Raw genomic sequence first — 19706 nt, forward strand, 5'->3', positions numbered from 1 at the left:
AGTCTTCATATTTGGCATGGAGGCTAGTCATGATAAGTATATGACCCCTATTGACTTTGAGGTCACCAGGTCAAAGGTCAAGGTCACAGGGGCCTTGACTTCAAAAAGGTTGTCTGCCCAATAACTTAAGATTCCTTTGACCCACAGTCTTCATATTTGGCATGGAGGTTAGTCATGATTAGTAGATGACCCCTATTGACTTTGAGGTCACCAGGTCAAAGGTCAAGGTCACAGGAGCCTTGACTTCAAAAAGCTTGTCCGCCCAATAACTTAAGATTCCTTTGACCCACACTCTTCATATTTGGAATGGAGGTTAGTCATGATTAGTAGATGACCCCTATTGATTTTGAGGTCACCAGGTCAAAGGTCAAGGTCACAGGGACTTTGACTTCAAAAAGTTTGTCTGCCCAATAACTTAAGATTCCTTTGACCCACAGTCTTCATATTTGGCATGGATGTTGATCATGATTAGTAGATGACCCCTTTTGATTTTGAGGTCACTGGATCAAAGGTCAAGGTCATAGGGACTTTGACTTCAAAAAGTTTGTCCACCCATTAACTTACGATTCCTTTGACCTACAGTCTTCATATTTGGCATGGATGTTGATCATGACTATAAGGTGACCCCTATTTATTTTGAGGTCACTGGGTCAAAGGTCAAGGTCACAGGGACCTTGACAAAAAAAAGCTTCTCTTCTCAATTGCTAAAGAATGTCCTGTCCGCAATGTATTGATTTTGACATTTTCACATTTGAAGCATGTAGAATACATAACTTAGCAATGCGCTGGCTTAGTAACCTCAGATTTGGCAGGGAGGTTGTTCTTGAGCTCTAAATGGCCACTGTTGATTCTGACAAAGTGGTATGCGGGGGTATTCACGCCATGATAGTGGCAGTTCTAGTTATTTTAGTGTTACTAAAGTTTATTAAAATTTTTCATAAGATACAGCTTTATACCCTTCAATGAATGAATAGAGTAAGGCTGTGCAATATTTTGTCTAAACTGAACTGTATGTCTTTCTTGTTTCTTGAGACTTGTAATGAACTATAGTTTGCAGCTTAGAAGGTTGCGTATAGAATAGAAAATAAATATATGTTTGATTAGATTTTACTGATATATTCTGTACAGAGCTGGCCTCCACGATTAAATGGTTTATGTCTATTTTAAGTAAACAACATTAATTTCTTTGCTATGATTTCAATTCCTGTTAGAAATTTATCCTGAGGTCTTTAAACTGGTAGAAATTTATCCTGAGGTCTTTAAACTGGTAGAAATTTATCCTGAGGTCTTTAAACTGGTAGAAATTTATCCTAAGGTCTTTGAACACAAGTTTGAAATAAAACATATCTACTAAAAAAACTATATCAAACAAGCCTACAGAACGTAGGTGGTTCTACTCAGATGCCTGAAATAATGCTCGGAAGGGCACCTGAGGTCTTCCTCCACCAGTAAAGCTGGAACGTCGCCAAATGACCTATACTGTGTCGGTGTGACGTAAAACCCAATCAAACAAGCAAGCTAATTGACTAAGTGTGTCTCCCTTAGTCATGGGTCACACTGCAAGAAATATGGTATTCATCTTTGTATTGTACTTGGTCTAATATTTGCAAATAATAATTTGTCCTAACATATATATAAAATGTTTGTCAAATTAATTTTTTGTATTATAAAAAGTGACCTTAAACAATTCAAGAAGGACATCTTTATGGGTTACAGTTTATCAGAATTGCATTTAAGGAAGTTATCTGGGAATGTGATGTAAATCTTTATCAAAAAGAAATAATGTGATAATTTATTTCATTATGTATTTTGTTGTTTATTTGAATTGTTATGTTCTAATCAATGAAGCGCTAAATTAAAAATTTTGGGAAATACTTATTCGTTGTTGTTTTGTGTTTGTAGGGAATTGATGGGAGTGTTTGATATGATGGTGGTGATATTGATAATAGATATTGTGATGATGATAATGATGATGACTTATAATATTGATGGTCATGGTGATAAAACAGTATAAAAATGACATTGTAGAATTTTAGATTAAAATAATTAACATTATTTGTACATGGTTATATACTACATGTATTTGTTCTTACAGTAAACAGTTTTTTTTTGCATATATTATCTAGCCGTTAGAAGAAAGAAACGTTTTTAGCTCGACTATTCGAAGATTATGAGAGCTATTGTAGTCGCGTCCGCGTCGGCGTCTGCGTTGGTTAAAGTTTTTTGTTAAGTCAAATATCTCAATTATTACTTGAGATATTCAATTGAAACTTACAATACTTATTTATAGTAACAAGGTACATCAGATTGACAAGTTGGATAACTCCGCCTACAATATTGACAGAATTATGCCCCTTTTTAACTTAGAAATTTTGGTTAAAGTTTTTTGTTAAGTCAAATATCTCAATTATTGCTTGAGATATTCAATTGAAACTTACTTATTTATAGTAACAAGGTACATCAGATTGACAAGTTGGATAACTCTGCCTACAATATTGACAGAATTATGCCCCTTTTTAACTTAGAAATTTTGGTTAAAGTTTTTTGTAAAGTCAAATATCTCAATTATTGCTTGAGATATTCAATTGAAACTATAGTAACAAGGTACATCAGATTGACAAGTTGGATAACTCTGCCTAAAATATTGACAGAATTATGCCCCTTTGGAACTTAGAAATTTTGGTTAAAGTTGTTTTGTAAAGTCAAATATCTCAATTATTCCTTGAGATATTCAATTGAAATTTAAAATACTTTTTTATAGTAACAATGTACATCAGTTTGCAAAGTTGCATAACTCTGCCTGCAATATTTGCAGAATTATTTGCCCCTTTGAAACTAAGAAATTTTGGTTAAAGGTTAAAGGTCTTCAAAGATATTTACTTGAAACTTTACACATGCACTTAGGGTCATAATTGGAGGGTCATAATTGTATGTCACTGACCAAGTTCCATAACTCTATCTTGCATTAAGGCTGATATATATCCCCTTTTCTACTTAGTCTCTTGGTTAATGTTTACATGCAAGTTTTACATATCTCTATAACTATTAAAGATATTTATTTAAAACTTCACATATGCATTTAGGGTCATAATTGTAGGTCACTGACAAAGATCCATAATTCTATCTTGCATTTAGGCTGATTTTTCTCCCCTTTTTCAACTTAGAAATTCATGGTAAAGTTTTGCTTGTAAGCTGTTATCTCAATAACTACTGAAGGGTTTGTGCCTTTTTTGGGACAATTTTATGCATTCATAATAATAAAGCAGTGATTTACTTGATAAAACATCTTAATAACAAGCCTTTGTACCTTTTCTGTCAAATTTATGTATTCATAGGTAATTAGTATTATTATACTCAATAAAACACCCTTGTGACATTACCTTCCGAATAGTCAAGCCAATACTGTATAATTAGACTCTCTCTAAGGCCTATAACATGAATTTTTGAAAAATAATTAGCCCTTTTGTGAACTTAAAAAATGAAACATTATCAAGGCTCTTTTACTATCAAGCACTTAGAATAGTCGAGCGTGCTGTCCTACCGACAGCTCTTGTTATATGGCAATATTACCAGTCACTCACTGTTAAACGTTTTATTTAGAAAATCATAATGTAGATTACTTCTGATTTATTCTAAAACAGAAAATGAAATTAATAGACAGCAGCCGTATTTATACTTTATTATCCAATGAAAACCGTCGTTACCAACGTGCAGTAAACAAACGTGCAGTATAATAATAGCTTCACGTTCACATCTGACCTTGAGCTGTTTTCGGTGACAGAAATAGATGGTCAACAAATACAGGTTGCCCATTAATTGATCGTCATCTGGAAATGCAGCCACAGTGCTGCCTGTCTGAAGAACAGTAGGATTCAACGTTTCTGGTAGACCTTAATTTAGAAGGTGTCGCTGTGACAACATCATTAGTCGTTATTATCTTGTAGCTCTTAAGTCACCTTTACTCAGTTTCTGTAAAAATAAGTGTATTTATAAATGTAGTGTATTAGTTAGTGCAATATACGAAATACTGTCAGAAGTACCCACTAGTGATACCCAAGGCTGTGCCGGCCGCGGCCACCGTAACCGGAGAGGTTTGGGTTGAAGAGGCGAAAATATAGCTGGCCAGACATTGTGTTTATATCTCTTTCTTTTGTCCTATCCAACCTCTTGTAACTTTCTATCATTTCATGTATATTTGAGCTGTGTCATGACAGAACCAACATAATGGGTTTGCGACCAACATGGATCCAGACCAGCCTGCGCATCCGCGCAGTCTGATCAGGATCCATGCTGTTCGCTTACAACCCCTATTACAAGTACAGAAACTGATAGCGAACAGCACGGATCCTGATCAGACTGCGCGGATGCGCAGGCTGGTCTGGATCCATGCTGGTCGCAAACCCATTATGTTGGTTTTGTCGTGAAACGGCTCATTTCTTTTTCTTGACCTATCACCACCCGTCGCGTTATAATCAAGTGTGATTGCGCCGACGTAGATGAAGTACTCTTAGCTTGACAAGCAGAAATCAAGCTTCCGATCCTTCGTTGTTTAACATAGTTACCGCTTGATTAAGCGCCATGTTTTCTCCTATTTTTGTCAGTATTAATACAGAAAAAAACAATAATAACAACAAAATCCAATACCCCCCCCCCCCCCCCAAAAAAAAAAGATAAAAAAGACACATTTTCTATAGGAGCGGCCTAATTTAGTCTCTAGTACATGCCCTTGAAAAATAATAACACTATTTTGATTCGTACACGTTAAAACAGGAAACATGTATATTAACCATGCTTGGTTGATTGAGAACCGCGACATATGGTTGTTGTCTACATTATTTTTTTTACTACTTTAATCATGATAGATTAGTACACCAATTTCTGACAGTATATCAATTAACAGTTTTAAAATATGAATATGGTTGTCGTTTTTTTTTGTGTTTTTATTATTTTTTTAGCTGTTTTTACTGATATAATACAAACAGCGCCAAACACTGAAAATATCTGTATCATGTTAAAAATATCTGCCAGTTCTCGTACTGTATACTTTGTACAAGATAGACATGTACAAACACTATACTGCAATCAGGATTTAATTAACGAGGCAAAAGTTATAGAGCAGTGTTCCTCAACTAAATAAATGATTAACAAAAAAAAAAAAAAACAAGCGTCACCTCGTTGGTTGTAATATAAATTATGGGTTTGAAACTGCCGTCTTTAATCTGAGTGTTTTCAGGGATTTCAAACTTGAGAACCACCAGGCAGTAAACTGTCTTGTCAGAACATACTATTTATAATGTAGTAAAACGCCTCGTCAGAAAGTTATAATGCAGTAAAATGCTTTGTCAAAATGTAATGATGCAGTAAAATGCTTTGTCAGAAAGAAATAATGCAGCAAAATGCTTTGCCAGAGCGTAATAATGCAGTTTTACCTAGTGCAATGCTGATAGTTTAAAAGTTCACGCCCGATGTTTTGATACTTTTATTAATTCACAAGATTCAAACATTGTTTTTAAGTAGCATTGTAAAAGATTGTATAAGATCAATTTATAGACGAAACATCTTTACTTTAAGGATTACGTGCCACATTAATAATTTATTTTTTGGATAACTTACTTCGCTCCAGTGTTGTTATATTTTTATGGTCCTTCGGGATCATTGATTTCAGCACTATTAAGTGTTGGAAATTGAGTACCTCTCAAGCCGGTGCTAGGGGGGGGGGCATGAAAGATGTTGCACTATTTTTTTACCCCTCATGTACAGATACCATTAAACCATGTCTGCACTTTTCATGTAATTTGTTGTGATTAATGCTTCAGATGGATTACCATTTCTCCAGATCTTTATACACACGTCAATGTAGCAGACATTTTTGCCATGTCCACTTTACTGCCTTTACAAATGTCGTCTGTTGTATTGATTGAAAAACTATTATTTTCAAAAGAACATGATGCCATATTTGTTTTCAGTTGTGGCATGCTAATGCAAATAAACTTGGAATTAGTATAACGACATGAATTATTTGGTTTATTCAAGAATACTGATGTGCCAATTCTGATATTGATGATCAATACGAGAGTTCAACAACACATCACTATTTCGTTTCATTGGGAAACCCCTCGCCGATAACTGTATTTACCACAGATTCAATTAACACAATATTACAAATCATGGAGAACATTATACATGTACACAATTCATGTTGATCAATCGAACCAGCGTGAGAAAAGCAACAGTTTATGCTAATTAACCTCAAAAAGTAAACACAATATTTCAAAATAAGACTGTCAAATAGGTGCATGTACGTTACCTTTTGACCAATGAGCGCCCGTCTTATATTTATTAAACAGTGACGTTTTACCGCCAGTACGTTATTAGATAGGTCATCAATCACAATATGAAAGATGCATTTTAATAATTGTCGTCTGCTGAAATTAGTTTTACATTTTTCATTCATTAAGACAACTTGAAGCTTTGACGTAATATCTCACACATAAGGCTGTAAAAGTCGCAGCTATTTTACTATGATTTATTGTTATTTATTGTCTATACATGTGACAGTTATTGATGAAGCGGTGCGTACGTTTGTTCAGCTTTACAGCGTAACTAACCACGACATAAAAACGCTCCAACCAACAAGCATGATTTCGGCCAAATTTAGAAAAAAAATCTCCTAAAAACGAAGATCATGGTGATGTCATGAAAAGTTTATTTCCCGGTCATTTGATATAAATACATTTCCCAAATAGATTTTCTTATCAATCGCTTGGTTTCTGGGGATAACAAAGGTATATTTTCTTTGTAATATTTCTTTTGTCGCCGAATATTTTTCCAAAGAAATTGCTGCTAAAATACAACCATTCTCTTGATATTGTAAGACAAGTAAATATTTGAAACCAGAGTTCGAAACACAATAAATTTCACTTAAAAACAACCATACCGTTCACTGAATAATTAATCTTTTTATCATTGCAATATATTCTTTTCAAAATAACCGATGGTTGTTTGGTTCTAGTACTTTCCGGGAGTGAATTTGTATTCAGAAAAATGACTTTTGACATCGAACGCATTCGGTTTTCAGAATTCTTATGATTGTCTTATATAAGACATCTCATAGACGCAGACGAATTGCTATTATCATACGATAAACATGTAGACAGTATTTAATAACTATACCTTTATATCGACTATGCATCTAACATCATTCAACATTTTTTAAAATGATATAATTCATTTTACAGATATAAAAATGGTTCCAAAGATTATACGGTTTCTGGCTGGTTGCTGCCTCGTTGCTTATATTAATTGCCAGAGGTTTGGAGGGGATGGAAGGTTTGGAGGGGAAGGAAGATTTTTTGGAGGGAACGAGTTTGGAGGTCAAGGTTTTGGAGGTAAGGCATTCTTCTATATTACATTTTTTTCCAAATTTTAAGTAATTTTAAGTGCTTTTAAATTACATACATACATATGATAACGATACCTTTATTTTTTATTTTGTGAGCAGCATTTTCGGTGAACCTTCAACTAATGACAGCCTTAAAGATAAAAAATACATTGAAATAATGACATTTTTAAGATTTTTGGCATTTTGTTATAATTATTTTTTCAAAATAAGTAGTTTATACATGTACATTTTTTTAATCTTTATGCTAGTTCATTAATAAACGTCACTTCTTGTATGTGTGAAACTTCAAATGTCAATCGACAGAAAATATATAAAGAATGATTTTTTTTAGATTTATTTAACTTACAAGTATATACAAATGAAATATAACTTTGACAGAAAAAACGAAACTCGTGTAATATTACTGATCAAGGACGAAATGATATTTTCGTAAATTAGGATTTTTACAGTGCCTTTTCTCTCTCTCATATTCACTTCAAATCTATTAAATTTATTTAAATTGAAATATGTCGTCTACTTGATCCAGCACTTTTATGATTTTTTACACAGACAAAATGAATATGTACATTTTAATACAATAATAGGTTTAGTAATGTCAAAATAAAGTTAATGTGATTTGACCTAAGTTGACCTAAAACTTGATGAGTAATTATTGTAATTGTTTTATTTAGACGTACAACAATAATGACATACTTGCACGATTTTCACGATCAATGAAAACTTAGTTTTTATTTCAATTAACCTGATCATTGCTAATTATATAGACAATAAAATATACAAAACCAGTAAGAACAGGACAGACTTGATTAAATATGTTCAATATGGTTTAAGTAAATAAAATACGTACTGTGATGTTAACACTGAATATATACAACATGATAGAAAGTATATACTGTAGATATGTTACCAAGAACTAAAGACCTACATGTACACTGATACTTTTTTAAAAGATAAAAATATTTCCATCCCATCATGTTATACTGCTTAATAGTTATGAAAAAAAATCAGCTATTTGGTTAAGAGATTCAGGGGAATAATATTATTGTAAAAAAAAAGCTGATAATAACTATATATTTCACAGGAAATATATGAACTTTCACAGGAAATATATGAACTAGTTTCAAGTATATTCGTGCAAACATCATTATAAAACTAATGGTAAGAAAGATGGGACAAATATACGTTTTTAATTTGAAGCTTATCATTATCTAATAAAATGTTTCTTTTAATTTTAGAACTTCCACCAGATGTACAAGCCGTATTAAATCGTGAAATTCCCGGAAACGGAAATGGCGAATTTATTGCTCTGGGAGGAGCTGGTATTGGGGAACGCCACAGTAATGGGTTACGTAATGGTTGGGATGGCAACCCGGCAACACGAGGAATGCCAGTCTCTATGCAAGGCGGATTCCAACAGGACCAGATGCTGGGCGACTTTGGACTCGGTGGTGGTATGCATGGAGGACACGGTGGTGGTATGCATGGAGGACATGGTGGTGGTATGCATGGAGGACTCGGTGGTGGTATGCATGGAGGACATGATGGTGGTATGCATGGAGGACATGGAGGGCATGGAGGTCAGATTATGCAGGGTGGATTTCAGCAAGATCAGTTTGATGTTCAACCAATAGGTCAAGCAAATATTCATGTCCCTTTTGTTGATGGAATGACAGGCCAATTCGATAACTTTCAAACTGGGCCATTTCTCAATCCTGGCCAAGACAATTTTGTACCAATCAGCTCCGTTATGGGAGGAGATGTAGCCTCTCTTGGTGGGTATGGTAGAAGATACCACCCTAAGAAACCTACCATTCCTCCTAAAAAACAAACAGTCTTGCCCAAGAAGCCAGTAATGAACCCAAAGAAACCAATTTCTTATTCTAAAAAGCCACAAATGCAACATAAGAACCCATTCTATCCAAAACGACCAGTCATTCACCCTAAGAAACCAATTATTAAGCCAATGAAACCAACTATTCACCACAAACGACCAATAATTAACCCAATCAAACCAATAATCAATAAAAAAAAACCTATCATTCGTCCAATGAAACCAGTTATTTCCCCAAAAATGTCTATAAATTACCCTAAAAAGCCATCCATTTTACCAATTAACTACCCTAAGAAACCAATCATGCACCCGAAGAAATCACCAATTTATCCTAAGCAACCAGCTATGAAATCCTTTGGACATGGCGGATATGGACGCATAAGGACTAGAGGTAAGCATTATATCTTTTATATGATAAAGTAAATTAGATATACAGTTCAGTTTAAACGCTTTTTGCCTATGAATCAAGTTGAACAAAAACATAAGTGCCTGCAAAAATAAGATATTTATGTAGTTTGTTTCCTGTGTTAAAGGTAACATATTAGATGATTAAATATTGAGTCTTTACATATGTTGTAATTAATCAAATTGACAGCTTCATGTTTTAAGGGTCACCCTAATATAATAATTTTATCTTTGTTGCAGGTGGATATTGAGTTTTTATACTTCTACAAACACAATGAACAGAAAATCCAAGAAGATCCGAATGATATTTATAATTGTGTAGTGATGTACATGTATTTACAAACACGTGCAATCTCTTTTGTCCTAACAATATTTTCTAAATAAAATGTTATATGATACTATTTTTGAAGACATTATTTATGTATTGTCCAGATCAGGGAAAGAGCAGTCTAGATCGAACTTGTTTGGCATGAGGAAAATATAAACAAACACATGTGTTGAATGAAAAAGGGCATTTATTGAAAATGCCATAACTGACATTAATTAAAACTATTGCATATAAAACATGTTATAAAAATTATCCGAATGGTAAAACTGGGAGGTTACAAAACCGCCAAAAGGGAACCGCCGCCCAGATCTATCTGTGTATGCGTTTTATGAGAACACAACAATGTATGTCTCTCTGTCCCCATTTATTCACTTACAATTATCTAATTTAGACTTTGATACCATCAATCAATTTATGCAAAATATGTATCCTTTATATACTGCAGAATATTGATATAGTGCATATACCAAATGTCATATATCATATTGAATATATATTACATGCATAATATCAATACCACATGGAATAATGTTAACACATAAAACCATTTTTCTGAATAAATTTAACACCAAATTTAAAAACACATTAGCTGTTGATGTTCTTTTTTCATTTTTTTGTTTCATTTATAGGACGTTATGTCTCAGAAATGTTTTTATTCTTGAAGTCAAACTACTACTTTGTCTACATTTTATGACAAATTATTTCACATTTAGCACTACTTTCTTCAGGTAACAAGCACTTAACTTTCCTTTAAAGGGATACTCGGGCAAATAAATGACAAAAATATGAAAATGATTAAATGTACTCAAATCACGCTAAAATGTTATTTTTTTAAAGTTCAGTATAAATTCTATATATTTTGGGCTTGAAGCGTAAATAAATCTAGATATATTGAACGAAATTTAGACACCGACTGAATCACCGGGTAGTTTTAAAACAAGTCATGTGACTTGAACAAACCCTGGAAGTTATAATAACAGATATTGTAGGATTGAAACAAGTCTAAGTCATTCATTTGGCATGTTCTTTAACGGGTCCAGAGTTCATTGTGACAACTATTGTGAAATCTTAACGCTCTTTCCTGACCCACGCGGGTCAAGTTACGAAACCGCCATTTTATTTTTTATAAGGAGTTTTTTTTCCTATTCCTATGACTACCTAGTGTATTTATTTTACGGACATTTACCGAATAATGAATAAAAAATAAAAACGAAGAAATGAAATTTTTCCCTGTGTCTTCCTAATTAATTCAAACGTTAAAAAATCACATTGACATTTCTAAATAAATAAAAAAAAATCTGAGGCATAATGTGCCTTTAAGTCTTTTGAAAAGGCTTCTTTTGTCATATTTAGAAGGAAGTACATATAATGTGAACAAAGAAACCAACAAATCTATTCAGACGACTTGCCTTGTTAATGTCATTTCTTTCATAAGGTCACGTGGGTTTGCGTTAGAAAATTGCTTTTTTAATACTTTGTAAAAAACAACAACAACAACAAAACAGCACACATTCCGAAATAGACAAATCGAATTCCGCCAATATTTGCTGGAGCCCAGCATAAATACTGATCATTATGCTATATGTGTACACCAACTATAATTCGTTTTGTCACACCAAATTACTTATAAATTGTCAATGGTTGGTTTTTATCTCTAAAAAATCTTGTCATTTTCACAGTTATACATACATTACTTAACTACATTGTGTTTGTTAATGAATACACTCACACTTGTATTTTTATAAAGATCGAAAAAGTAAGTTAAACATTTTAAACGTATAGATAAGAATACACGTAAATAATACATAACATTTCCATTTTGAAACAAAGAAAGAGCATCGCAAAACAGAAGCTGTGTAGAGTATAATAAATATAACTTTTCTCTTAAATATCACGCTTCGTGTGAATCAGCATTAATACATTGTTACTGTTGTAACAAAACAATTTATACACTAGTTATAAAAAGTAATTTTAAGAACTATTCATGCGAGATGTATTAGAAACAAATATCAAAGAAAACGTACAAAACACCAAAAGTACATTTTACATTCAGATGTTAGAATGTATAGTGCATTACAAACTTCTGGCCTTTTTACGATTGCACCCGCGAAAGGTACACGAGAAAAACGTGCTGTGGCCCATGATTGCCGCTGAGCTAAGAACCGATCCATTCATTATCACTTGTTTGCAATTTCCTGTACACGATTTTATTGTTAAAAACTAGAGAGTTATCTGTCATTCGTACAATCTTTTCTAATTATGTAAGATCACCTGTTAACTAGACTGATTTATGTGAGACAATTCAAATATACACGCGAAATCTGATTGGTTGACAGCACTGACAAGTTTATTGCACGTGGTCATTTTATTTTTGCTATATTGAGGGCATTTTTGTTTTATTCCTTCCTATTTGTTAAGACAGCCAAATACAATGATGTCTTTGTTAGTAAATCAGACTAAAGTGTTACATTAAGGACATTGTTGAGACAGATAATAAAGTTAGTTAACTAGTTGTTAACCGTGTAATAATATAACTTGGAAGTTAGTGTCACAAGGTATGATTGTATTATTATTTTGTTAGTCATCTACACTCTGTATCTAAATTAGTAAACCTAATAATTAATACAGAGAATCTTAAGATGTACATGTATTAAAATAAGAAATACTTATGCAATTTCTCATTCATTTGTGACCAAAACAGAAACCATATTTTGTTTTAATCATAACTTTATAAACTTTTATTATAATTTTATTTCTATCATTCAGAATTTGTGATCACATCAATATAAAGTTTAGATGTGAAAATATTTTTTGAATAACACGTTCTTACAACAACACACATTAATTAAGATAAACGATGTCTATGTATTTACAGAAATTTATCTACTATAATCTATTTTATACCTGTCCATGCATTAAATGATAAAATGAAGTAATGTTAAATGACTATTCATGCCTTAAAAAAATAAAATGAAAATGTAGAAGTTTCCTTCGATTATAAAATAGTTTTGCGTTAACGCTACAATATCAAGCAAACCAAATAAATAAATGAATAAATAAATGAATAAATAAATAAATAAATAAATAAACAAATAAATAAAGAGAGAAAGAAAGAAAGAAACCCTACAGAAATATTGATCTATTCATAACCCTTTTCAATAAGATAACTCGTATTACTGATCAATGTGAAATAAATGTATTGCACTTATATTTTTATAATTAATTAATTAATATTAAGATGAGCATAACATGTTTATTATTATTGTTTTAGTAAATTGCAGTATTTAGTGGATCTAGTTTGCTTCAATATTTGTTTCCTGTTTCACATAATCTTTTGAATGTTAAATATATCATTCAAGTTGTATTGGAATGTCCACGATGGGATTAAAGTCCATTGTTATATTGCATTTATTTTGCTTGGAAGAAAATAAAAAAAAAAACCATCAAGGACAAAAGCATCACTTTATTTTCCAGACTTTTATACATTATAGATGTAAGGTACTTTATTCCTGTCTGATGTTCGGCTATCTATATCTGTAACGTTCAAACATATATCTTTGACAGTTATACATAATAACTTGTAAGGAAACACACATTATAAAAATGTATGTCTCGTTTTTACAATATTACACATGTAATAAAAAGATAAAAATAGCTCATGCTTCCAACACTGCAATGACCTTCTGGCTTTCAAACAAAAGCTATAGGCATTTTTTAAAATTTGGGATTTTATCATACAAGGCTTTGTAGAGGAATTGTTTTAGAAGAAATACAGTCTTTTCTAGATTCATTCTTATTTATTATATTGAAGCTTTTGACTGACAATCTGTTATTTCTGAATATACAATTTTCCGAGATAAGATAAAGAAAATATATCAAGAATGAGTAGATAATTTTAGGTTATTACAATATATAGTAAGTTAGCAAGTAAGTTAATATGAGTATAACATTAATTTTGATATATGAATCGAACTTCTATTTTTTTAGTATTACATGTATATTTCTTTCTATATTTTTTTTCTAAAATGAGTTTAAAACAATGGAGGGCATACGATAACAAAAAGGCAACAACAACAAAAAATAACAACAGAAAAACAACAACAAAGTAACAACAACAACAAAAAACAAGAAAGAAAGAAAAAAGAAATGAACATATTGTACAACATGAACATCGGTTATAACAATCATTTGATGTCATTAAAACATATGTTTGATCACAATTAACATTGATTTGTATTTACTTATAAAATGTAAAACATTTATAGACAACAAGTATGTAAAATAAAAGAGAAACAACAACATATATTGAAAATAGTTCATTTCATCAAACATTGAAAACATCAAAACATTAAAAAGATGTGAATGATCAAATGTATAGAATGGTGACACATTGTATAATTAGTTTTCTTTCGTGCAATTTTTTAATTAAGGACATATAAATCTACGATCATTACGCTCTCTGCATATTAGGTTTGGCATTACATTGCACCTGTTTTATCTTAAACGATGAGACAAAATATTAATACCTTATTAAAGGTAAGCAAATTCTTGATTGCATGCCATCATTGGTCGAAGCTACATCAGTCGCTCTCCTGAAACTCATTCACTGACCACAACCAAGAAGTGTTATGTAATAACTAAGGACTACAACAAGTCGTCGTGTATTTAATTATAATTTTATGTTCTTCAAGAACATTTCCTCTTTTACAGTTAGTTATGACAAGTTTATAACAATTTCATATACAATTCATGTTGTTGCTTGGATATACGAGATATGTTGCTAATTTTACTGTAACTTTATAGTCAGCAAGTTTATTGGCAGTGTTATATTTGTCATTGCTCTCACACCAGAATTATTCATCGCCTAATTAATGCAGAAATCTGATATCTTATATAAATATAAATTAATTATGTTATTAGTTAATACAAATGAATGTCCCTGATTTGTCATGAAGGTACATATTCACGAAGGACATCAAACACCTATACTGCAGTATAAACTGATTTTATTGTATCTTAGTTGTACTATATTGCCGTAAAACAATATTACTATGCGGCTTACTTCTAGATTGACCTTATTTTATTACCATAGTGATATATATTTTTTTCCTTTGTATATTTTTGTTGTGGTGAAACAACTCAATGTGGGTCAGAAATTCACGTTCATGGTTCAGAAAGTTTATGTAAACTACTTATGCAATATACGAAAGCATCTAATGGCTTTATCTTACACAAAGTACCTCTTTTCCGCTCCTTTGTCCTACTTACATATTCAGAACACATTTTGATTTCCAAATCTCGGTTTATTATCATGGACATGGGGACCCAGATACTGTCTAAATTGTACACATTTATGACAACAAAATAAGCTTTTATTTTTGTTGTATACACACTATGATATAATGACAATCAAAAGTAAAAAAGATAATATTTTAGACAAGAATAGAACAGCAATTATATATATCTGAGCCGCGTCATGACAAAACCAACGTAATGCGTTTGCGACCAGCATGGATCCAGACCAGCCTGCGCATCTGCGCAGTCTGATCAGGATCCATGCTGTTCGCTTACAATCCCTATTACAAGTAGAGAAACTGATAGCGAACAGCATGGATCCTGATTAGACTGCGCGGATGCGCAGGCTGGTCTTGATCCATGCTGGTCGCAAACCCATTTTGTTGGTTTTGTCGTGACGCGGCTCATCTATCTATTGTGATTTTTCAGATTGAGATATGAATATAGTTAACGCCGTCTTGTCGGTATTGTTCCTGTTTGGACATGTGATGTGTCAAGGTGAGTTAGCCTGTTTCTATAGTAGTGTGATACTGCATGACAACTGTAACTCTTGTATTCACTTCTAACCTTTGTTTCTGTTATATGTGGTTAAAATAACTATTTCTAATCTATAATTCCTTTAGAGGATGTGTTCTTTTGATTTACTGTTTCTATTATATGTGATATACGTACTTCTAACTGATACTTAGGAATTCATTTTTCACTTTCAGTCCTTTTGCCATGCAAAATAATGAGAAAGTTAATTAACGTATTAAGTCGTAACTTTTCATATAACCAATATTTAATGAGCAAATGTATAACTTCTCTATCTGTATCATTATCTATATCTACACTTCTATTCGATGATTCCAATGTGCAACAGTTTTCAATATTTATTTATAATAACAAGTATGACTTGTGATATATTGTTAATATCCATAATTGATTTCATATCTAAGTTATACATAAAATCTCGAACACGCCATTGCAATTTTGTGTTAAAAATCTACTACTGGTTTTGACCTTTATACGGTGCTGCACTTTCGATGGAGCAACGTAACTCCTTGCATGTTCACTGTTAAAGAGATCACTAACAACATATATTGTTTATTGTTTGTCATTTATACATTTTCTTGCAGACACTTCAGATAATTATGATACAATAGATCAATATACACAAGAAGGTATACAAACAAATAAACGTCGATCACTTAAAATGCTTTGTTATGCTTAAAAAGTGTTTCTGCTTAAAATTATTCAAAATTTGAGCATCTGCCTTGGGAACAGAAGCAAAATAGCAATTGGTAATATCCGATTTTGTGCCACGTATGGAACTTTTATCAATGTTAAAAATGTGTGGGGTGTGCTTTTCTTCTTTCATAATTTTTTTAAGTCGTAAAAACACATGTATGTTCTTATTGTGCAGAGATAAAGTAGGTAGACACAATACAACTCCTTTGCTTTGATACCCCTCATGCTTTGGACTGTAAAAACATTTTTGATTTTAATCAAAAATATAAAATGACACAGTATAAAGAAGGAAGAAGTTCTTTCAGTCATTAATGTTTCTTTTTATTCAAATGGCATTAAGACAGGAGAAAAAGAAAAATATGCTTCGCTTTTTTGCATTGGCTTTCTTGGAGTATTTTATAAATCTTTCGATACTTCATGGATAACGAACGCTAAAATAAGATAATTTTGTAACATTCTGGACTTTTAAGTAACAAAAATATTCCTTCTATTCACTATATGTAACTACATCAATTTAGTGCTAAATCTACGTTACTATCGCAACATGCTCTTTTATATGGTAAAACTTTCGTTGAATAATTTCAAACATTTTTGTAATCGCATACAAATTAGATAACCCAAAATTTCGTCTTAAGGTAATTGATGTTGTAATACTAATTGTTTTATTTATTTTAGGTAGATTTTATCGAGGGCAGTTTGACAGAGGATCTGGGGGGTCGCGGGATATAGGGTTGGGAAGCAGAAGTAGAACAGGTTAACTAAAATATCATATAACTTTTAAACCTTTTAAACAATACTTTAATTTTGAAATGTATGTAAATCTAGATATATACGTTGACTATTGTTATTATTGATGTATTTTTTTTTTATCTGCAACTCAATGATTGAAACACTGATATGTTATAATATATGAGCCGTGTCACGACAAAACCAACATAGTGCGTTTGCGACCAGCATAGATCTAGACCAGCCTGTGCATCCGCGCAGTCTGATCAGGATCCATGCTGTTCGCTATCAGTTTCTCTACTTGTAACAGGGTTTGTAAGCAAACAGCATGGATCCTGATCAGACTAAGGCTGGTCTGGATTCATGCTGGTCGCAAACCCATTATGTTGGTTTTGTCATGACACGGCTCAATTACATTTTAGAAATGATATAAAATCTCTACAAGTACGAGTTTTTGTCATGAAAGGGTGGGGGAGGGTTCACATAGGAGGTCAGCAGGTAGCTAAAGTAATTTAACATTAGCTTCCGCGTTGTATAACAAATCTTGTTTCTATAAATAAATTTAATATCGTTCTTATGATATTACAGCCGAATTTTTCAACAGCAATCTTCAGTTAGACAACGTGGCTCAGTTTAGAGGTTCACCATCAGGAATAAGTCTTGGAGGTCCTTCATTGACACGTGGCTTTGGTGGTTCACGCAGGGGTCAAGGTATTCAAGAAGATCCTTCGTTTATAAGAAGACTCCTTGGAAGTACAGTTATAGGACGTGAAATGCGCATGGGCGAACGTGGTGTGTAATATTATTCTTACAATGAATAATTGAGATATTAACATTAAGATATCAGACATCATAACTTCTCACACACGTCACAAAATTATCTGTCGTGTCATAAAAAAGTTAAATGTTTAATTGTTCGTTTTATTCAATTAAAGTTGCTTTACATGATATTTTTCGATCCGATTGTTTGATACAAGAGGTTAAAACGATTGAAATCAATGCATAAGTTATCACTTGTTTATTTCACAGGTCTACCACGACATGGTGGTGCAGGAATTGGGGAACAATACGCCGACGGGAGAAATAGTGGCTGGGACGGTAATCCACAAACTCTTACAACTCAGTACCAGAACAGCTGGTCCGATCCTTTTCAAGGCCAACCTATCCCTCAACTTCCGGTAGGATTCAATGGAGATTTCGGCTCAGTTAGAGGAATGTTCGGAAGTATGGGATTACCCCCTCTGCGCGTACCTGGTCAATTTTTATGTAAGTTTATATGTTATCCATAAATACTCGTAAAACCATGAAACTGTTGACCAATCACGTATTTCTATGTAGTATTTATTAATTAAAAGTATATTAATGTTTTCAAATAAAAGTGATTAAATATATAATAGAGAAAAACTTAATCCCTACTGAACGCTCAAAACGACAAAATAAGAAATGTTGCAGGCTCGGTTTGATTGAGCCTGTTCATGGACGGTACTGGAAAGTGCAAGTATTACCGTTCACGCCCCTTAGCACCGGCTTCAGCAGAATTCAACATTTAATCATGGCAATGGTGAATTTTTCAATTGAGAAACATCCGCAGATGTGTTCATCATGGAACCTTCAATGTGACACGTTAGTGCCATTCCATGAAAAACGGCGTATGGTCCCAAATTTAAAAAATGCGTGTGCCCTAAACGAGAAAACAATAGGCTGAACTAAACAAAAATGGACAAAGTTATGATTAATTATTTCAAGATGATTTCTTCGATTTTACCTGAAAAATAGTTTATAATGATTTATACTTTCATTTCAGAGACAAAGTGTTCCTAGAAATGAAACATAGATAAAGCTCTTAAAGAAAAGAAGTTTATAGAAGCTTAAAGAAGGTAATAGAAGCGTAAAACATCCAGAGCAAACCAAACACACAAGCAAACAAAACATGGAGACACATATTATCTTGTATCAATTATTTTTTTTTTTACACAAATGATGACGTTTTCCCGGAATAATATTTTAAGCATAGCAAAGTCAGAAAAATAAGGTTGGCGGAAGTATTCAACGATTGAGATTTTCAATGATATAAACTATTATAACAATTTAAGAAATATTTACAAAATTAACCTTTATTTTTATTTGTAAAAGTGGGAGAGAGAATGTGATTTAGGAATGTTTTAAATTATCAGCGTATCTAAGTTGCGTGAGTTGTTTTGTATATAATTTCAGAAAACTTTTTTTTTCAAATTTGATAAATTATAGGTCGTGTTTATGTTTTTTTGTATTTATTGTTTTTTATTGTCATGTTATTATAAATAAACTGTCAATTTAATTTATTTTGTTGTTTTATTCAATGTTGTTTATTCATCACGATTTTATTTCTAAAAGCTTAAAATAGATAAAAGATAACATTATCATAGTGAGCATCGAACAAATTAATGATTTATTGTGCACTGAATCTTATCCCATCGATCAAATTATAAAATTGAGTGTGGCGACGTAAA

General features: G+C 32.3%; 2 protein-coding genes across 3 annotated transcripts; both read left to right on the forward strand.

Annotated features, from left to right (window-relative positions):
* The first annotated feature begins 6691 nt into the window (after positions 1 to 6691).
* Positions 6692 to 10041, forward strand: LOC132714429 (uncharacterized). 2 transcript variants are annotated; one of them, XM_060697326.1, is made up of 5 exons: positions 6692 to 6785; positions 7239 to 7388; positions 8638 to 8898; positions 8962 to 9624; positions 9879 to 10041. In XM_060697326.1, exons 2-5 carry the CDS (start codon positions 7247 to 7249, stop codon positions 9887 to 9889), a joined length of 1077 nt encoding a protein of 358 aa, XP_060553309.1. In that variant the 5' UTR covers positions 6692 to 6785; positions 7239 to 7246; the 3' UTR covers positions 9890 to 10041. The 2 variants fall into 2 exon arrangements, with proteins under 2 accessions (XP_060553309.1, XP_060553302.1); XM_060697319.1 differs by having other exon boundaries at positions 8638 to 9624.
* Positions 10042 to 15683: 5642 nt separating this feature from the next.
* LOC132714445 (uncharacterized) lies at positions 15684 to 19451 on the forward strand. The gene is made up of 6 exons (XM_060697336.1): positions 15684 to 15759; positions 16380 to 16424; positions 17167 to 17244; positions 17806 to 18009; positions 18247 to 18483; positions 19022 to 19451. Coding segments are annotated over exons 1-6 (627 nt in total). The 5' UTR covers positions 15684 to 15698; the 3' UTR covers positions 19024 to 19451.
* The last annotated feature ends 255 nt before the right edge of the window (positions 19452 to 19706 follow it).

Source organism: Ruditapes philippinarum, unplaced genomic scaffold, assembly GCF_026571515.1.
Source record: "Ruditapes philippinarum isolate M1 unplaced genomic scaffold, ASM2657151v2 ctg3777_1_1_1_1, whole genome shotgun sequence".
NCBI lineage: Eukaryota > Metazoa > Mollusca > Bivalvia > Venerida > Veneridae > Ruditapes > Ruditapes philippinarum.

What these genes read in the sequence shown, in the direction of transcription:
- LOC132714429 (XM_060697319.1), top strand. Translation starts at nt 7,247, where the DNA reads ATGGTTCCAAAGATTATACGGTTTCTGGCTGGTTGCTGCCTCGTTGCT. An exon ending in TGGAGGTCAAGGTTTTGGAG is followed by an intron (nt 7,389 to 8,637) that starts GTAAGGCATTCT and finishes TTTTAATTTTAG; the next exon opens with AACTTCCACCAGATGTACAA.
- LOC132714445 (XM_060697336.1), top strand. Translation starts at nt 15,699, where the DNA reads ATGAATATAGTTAACGCCGTCTTGTCGGTATTGTTCCTGTTTGGACAT. An exon ending in TGGACATGTGATGTGTCAAG is followed by an intron (nt 15,760 to 16,379) that starts GTGAGTTAGCCT and finishes ATTTTCTTGCAG; the next exon opens with ACACTTCAGATAATTATGAT. An exon ending in GGGAAGCAGAAGTAGAACAG is followed by an intron (nt 17,245 to 17,805) that starts GTTAACTAAAAT and finishes ATGATATTACAG; the next exon opens with CCGAATTTTTCAACAGCAAT.